General features: G+C 50.2%; 1 protein-coding gene across 5 annotated transcripts in view; it reads right to left on the bottom strand.

Moving 5' to 3' along the window:
• Positions 1-4,517, bottom strand: part of EBF3 (EBF transcription factor 3) — a 121,005-nt gene extending 116,488 nt beyond the window's left edge. For 4 of the 5 annotated variants that reach the window (XM_067300385.1, XM_067300383.1, XM_067300382.1 and 1 more), the window contains exons 1-4: positions 4,087-4,517; positions 3,695-3,851; positions 3,226-3,289; positions 2,422-2,477 (exon numbers count right to left, since the gene is read on the bottom strand). In XM_067300385.1, coding sequence (XP_067156486.1) covers positions 2,422-2,477; positions 3,226-3,289; positions 3,695-3,851; positions 4,087-4,220 — 411 coding nt within the window. In that variant the 5' untranslated portion in view covers positions 4,221-4,517. The remainder of the gene's footprint in view (positions 1-2,421; positions 2,478-3,225; positions 3,290-3,694; positions 3,852-4,086) is intronic. The other variant, XM_067300384.1, reaches the window with a different exon arrangement.
• Between the last annotated feature and the right edge of the window lie 450 nt (positions 4,518-4,967).

Raw genomic sequence — 4,967 nt, forward strand, 5'->3', positions numbered from 1 at the left:
AAAAGAAACATTATTGTCGTAACCTTAGCAAGCGCACAAAGCCTCGCCGCGGCGTGGACGCGGGGAAGCGCGTGTGCGCGGCGCCGGCTGCCCAAAGTTTCCCTCACCGCGTTATTAGCCGCAGCTCGGACCCCCCCCCTCCAAAAAAAGGAAAAAAAAAAGGCAATGTTATGGCATGGTTTAAGCGATGGGGAGCACGGGGGCGAAGGCGGCGTGGCAGCGCGGCCGCGCAGGGGCCCCGCGGCCGCGCTGCAAGCCGCAGCGCCCCGAGGACTCCCAGGAGCGCGCGCAGCAATATGGTTATCGCCGGATGATATTCGGGGAGAAAAGTGCTAATGGGCAATCTGGTGTTTATTTTGAAACTGCTAACAATGATTTTTCTTGGGTAAAAAGGCAGTGTCTGGGAGCACGGCTGAGTGCGCTTTGAGCACGGGCTCGAGCAGATGGCGCGGAGCGAGAGGTGCGCGCTCGCCCCCGCGCTCCGGCTCCCGCGGCACCGGGGGGGGACGGGGGGGGACACGGGGACACGCGGCGCCTGAGCGGCCTCCCCGAGCAGCCCGCCGGGCTCTGCGCGCCGCTCCGCGCCCCGCTCCGCGCCCCGCCGGCAGCCTCCCGCCGCGCTGCCCGCGGAGCCCCGCGCAGCGAGCCCCCGCGCCCGCGCGCAGGTATTGTTTGGGAAACACGCGGGTAATACACGGCCCCGCAGACATAACAAGCGGTCCGCGGCTGCAAATGTTTGTTGTTGCAGCGCGCCATATAACTTCTGGTGATTGTTACTTTTCCCTCTGATGAAGCCACGTATTTATAAGTGATTTATTTTTTATTTTGTAGCACAAACAGAAATCCATAAACTGTCGGTTCAGCGCCATTGACTCTTTGATCAGTTACTGGGCTATTTTTTTTTTCTCCCGTCAGTGAGATTAAGAGCCTTTATTTTCAGCACTGTTTGTGCTGCAAAGGTACGAAGCTTAAATGAACAATAAAAGTGTACTTAAAATGTATCCTCTTTACTCCTTTATTCATCAGTAACGAAACTTATAGCTGCCTCTATAAGCCTCTCAATTAGACTACTACAGCGATTTCCGAAAACATTTAGCTGTTATATACAAAGGAAATAAAACCACATTGTCAACTCAAGAGCGCTCCAGAGTTGCAAAGGGCTCCTCCGCGACCATTGAAAGCATCACTGAAGGGCACGGCGCCTTCGTCTTTGTCAGCCCGGCTGCACTTTGCCTGTCAGCTCTGGTTTTCGCCCCGAGGAAACCACGCTCTTTCCCTACTGGAGGCATTTGGAGCCGGCCCTGCACAAAGTTGCGGAGCGGAGCGGAGCGGCGCCGCACGGCGCGGAGCGGAGCGGAGCAGCGCGGGGCCCGGCTCCCCCGCGGGGCCGGGGCCGGGGCTCCCCCGAGCCGAGCCGCGCCGCTCCGCACCGCTCCGCTCCGCGTCCGCCCCGGCCCCGCGTGGCAGCGCGGCCCCGGGGGCGCTGCGAGCGCCGCGCCGCGCCGCCCGAAAGGCTCCCGCTTCCACCTCGGGTATCTGATTTCCACGGCACTGTAAATTATCCCCCATTCTCACCCCCCCCCCCCAAATCCTGAAATGTCTCTCCGGGAAAAAAAATAATATTAAATCCAGAGCTAATAAGTAGCTTTCTGTCTTTAATTGCTGTGCTGCAATGCTGATAACATGTAGTTATCATCGGAAAAGTTGACCAAGACAGGTTAAATAATTTAATAAGGAACTGCTTGTAATTATGTTATTTACAAGGTATGACAGAGGTTTGAGGAAGAAACAGAAGCTGATCTCAGGGAAATGGACGGGTTTGGGTGACCCCTGGAGCATGGAGTTTGAATTATGGAGATGGGGGGCTGAGAGGTGAATATGGACTAGAGGAGAACAAGATGACTTTTCACCTCAGCACATTTAACTTTTAAATCCAAATAAACGTCTCGCGTTACTAGATCACGGCATTATAAAAGAAAGGGACTAATCACGGTCAGTTTCGAGGTGCCTAGAAAGAGGACTGCCCTTTTTTCACCGAGGAAAAATATAACAAAAAAGTTACGAATGGAAAAAAAAGTGCTATTAAAAATAAATCTAGGCCACCTGATGGGTTTTTTTTTCTTTCATCTACCCTTTGCTGAATTAATTATATCAAACATATATTCACATGACATTGTGCCTAATGATACACACACCATTTAACGATACAGACGCTGCTCGGGATAGCAACAATAAAGCTATTTCACTATTTAAAATATTTTCCAGTGATAGATATCTTAATTACTCGGACAGGTAAATTAGAAGAAAAATAGGTGCGGTCTGCCAATTTAATATCCACCTCCTCCCCCCCCCCCCCCAACAAGCAAGGGCAAAATACAAACTTAGTTACTTGACTGTTAAGAAAAGCTTAAACTTTCTCACCTGTTTGGTCATTGAATCTATTAGACGAACATACAAATCCTGTTCTGTTCTAACTCCTGGTGAGGGGGGAAGCAGAGACAAATTCTTATTAGAATTTCAATCGCGAACCACCCAAATTACATAATGAAAACATGAGGTCAGTCAATTAAGTGCTTTCTACAATATATCAACACTCGCGTCAGTCTTAAAAATTAAAAAAAATAAAAGTCAGAAATAATATATCGACAGAGTTATTGTCAGCCAGTGAATGCAGCACTGTGAGGTTTGTATCCGAGAAAAGCCCAGATACTCTCCCGAGTGGGACAGTGTGTGTGTGTGTCTAATTCTTGCATTCTGCTGGATATACGGTCATCATTTCCGAGGAAACACGAGAGAGAAACGATCATTTGGGCTCTCTGATTGATTAGCATTGTTATCTTTCTGCACGCTGTTCTGATATTTAAGGAATCTGCTTTGCTTGGGTTAAGGATCTGTTATGTCTGCTCCGTGCAGTTACCCCATCACAATAATTAACATTAATTTGCAAAACTGAAAAAAGTCACTTAAAAGTGATGTTCTGTTGGAGCAGGTATCGATCCCCTTTTTTACTTTCCACTTCAAGACCAACCGGTTAATCATGTGAAGTACCATTGACTTATTGATCGTTTATGTTTTGTTTTCCTTATATGCCAAGAAAAGAGTCGTGTTTACATGCATGTAATTTTAATCTCAAAATCTTTATGTCCCCTTAAAAAAGGCCTTGAAAAAGAAAGTAGCACTTTTTGTGGCGCACACACGTTCAAAAATGAGATAATAACAACTTACCATTGCTATACAATAACTGAAGTTTATAATGAATTCCATTGTTAGTTTTTTCATTGTTTGGCTCCTGCAAGTAACGATAAATAATTATGTTTAGTATGGAAAATATCTTTCTCCTCCTGACGTAATTTTTTTTCATCCCCGAAGCAGCTCAGAATTACAGTTTGCAGAAATTCAGTCCTAAGTCACTTTGTGGAGCACCGATGATGTCATTATCTTGGTGCAAATATGTCACGTTTCGCCGTTTCCCGGCGTTAAAACGAGCCGGGTGCGCAGAGATAAGTTTCTAAACACCGGGCTCTATTCTTAGCGGCCAAGCGCCGCGGTAATAACAGGGAAAACTGCACGTGGTCTGGACGCCTCTGGAGTACCGTTAGAGCTCGCCGGGTCTAACTCACAGCGAAAATTATCTTTGATCAATTAAATCACACTTAAAGGTTACAAAAAAAAAATAATAAAAATACAGACTTACTTTCTCTTTCTCCACAAAGTCCACAAAAGCTGTTCTTTCAATCTCCACTGGCTGCCCCTGCCTGTCGTACAGAGCTAAGACGAAGTGGAAAAAATTGGATTTTCTGAGATTGGAAGGCGGCTGTTTCTCGAAATGTGCCCGAGCCAGCCCCACGCCGCTGCGGGAGAAAACAAGACAAGGCGAGGGTGAGAGCGGCCGGCGGCGGCGGCGGCAGCGCGGGCCCGGGGCGGCGGCCGCGCCGAGCCGCGCAGGGGGCCGCGCCGCGCCGCGCCGCACCGCGCCGCGCCGCGCAGGGGGCCGCGGCCGCGCGGGAGGCTGCAGCGGCGGTGGAGCAGCGAGGGGGGTCACGGCCGGGAGGAGAGAAGCGCCAGCAGAGCGTCTGGCACACGTACCTTTGGGCGGCCGTGTTAGCATCCACTACCCCCGCCGTATGCATCCACGAGCGGACTGGATTCATCCCACTGCCCAGCGGTTCTTCTTTCATGGTCGTCCCGCCTCTTGGTATATTTTCCTGAATCCCAAACATTAAAACAAATTTGGGCAAAACCAGCTCCTAACCAAAAGGGGTTAAAATTGAGAGAAATGTCAGATACGGGGTGGGTTGGTTGTTGCTTGATTTTTTTTTTCTCTCTCGCTCGCTCTCTCGCTCTCTCTCTCTCTCCTTGGCGACTGGAATATAAGAGATGACTTTACTCCCTGTGATCAGTAGGAGAAAAGCCCAGTTCAAGTCTTGCTGCCTTCTTCAATCTGTCCTGTATTGGCACGACATAAACAATTTACTGAGTACTTCAGCGCAGCTAGTTGGATGGCGTTCCAGTTTGGTGGTTAAAAAAAAAAAAGGAAAAAAAAAAGAAAAAGAAAGAAAGGAAAAAAAAAGTGTAACTACAGCCGGCGATAATGCGAGGCGGGCTTTTTTTTTTTTTTTTTGGAAAGAATAAATATTTTTGTTGTTGTTTGCAGACGCGCTCAACGTGGTGCCATCCTAGTAAAACAGCATCAAAAAAAGCTTCAGGACACTGCTGAATCGACCACTTCTGGCACGGCTCGCTCCTGCTCCAAAAGACAAATAAACGCCAAAACGATCGCCGCGGAGGTGTTCCCGGGCGCAGAGGAGCGCGGCGCGGGCCCGTGGCGTCTCGCGGAATGGACGGCGGCGCGCGGAGCCCGGCCCTCCCTCCCCGAGGAGCGCGCCCTTCCCGGGAGCCGGGCCCCGCCGCCGCGGGAGCCGCGCTGTCAGCGCTGACGCGCGCGCGGGGGGCGGCGCCCGAGCCAT

Source organism: Apteryx mantelli, chromosome 7 (assembly GCF_036417845.1).
Source record: "Apteryx mantelli isolate bAptMan1 chromosome 7, bAptMan1.hap1, whole genome shotgun sequence".
In the NCBI taxonomy this organism is placed as follows: Eukaryota; Metazoa; Chordata; class Aves; order Apterygiformes; family Apterygidae; genus Apteryx; species Apteryx mantelli.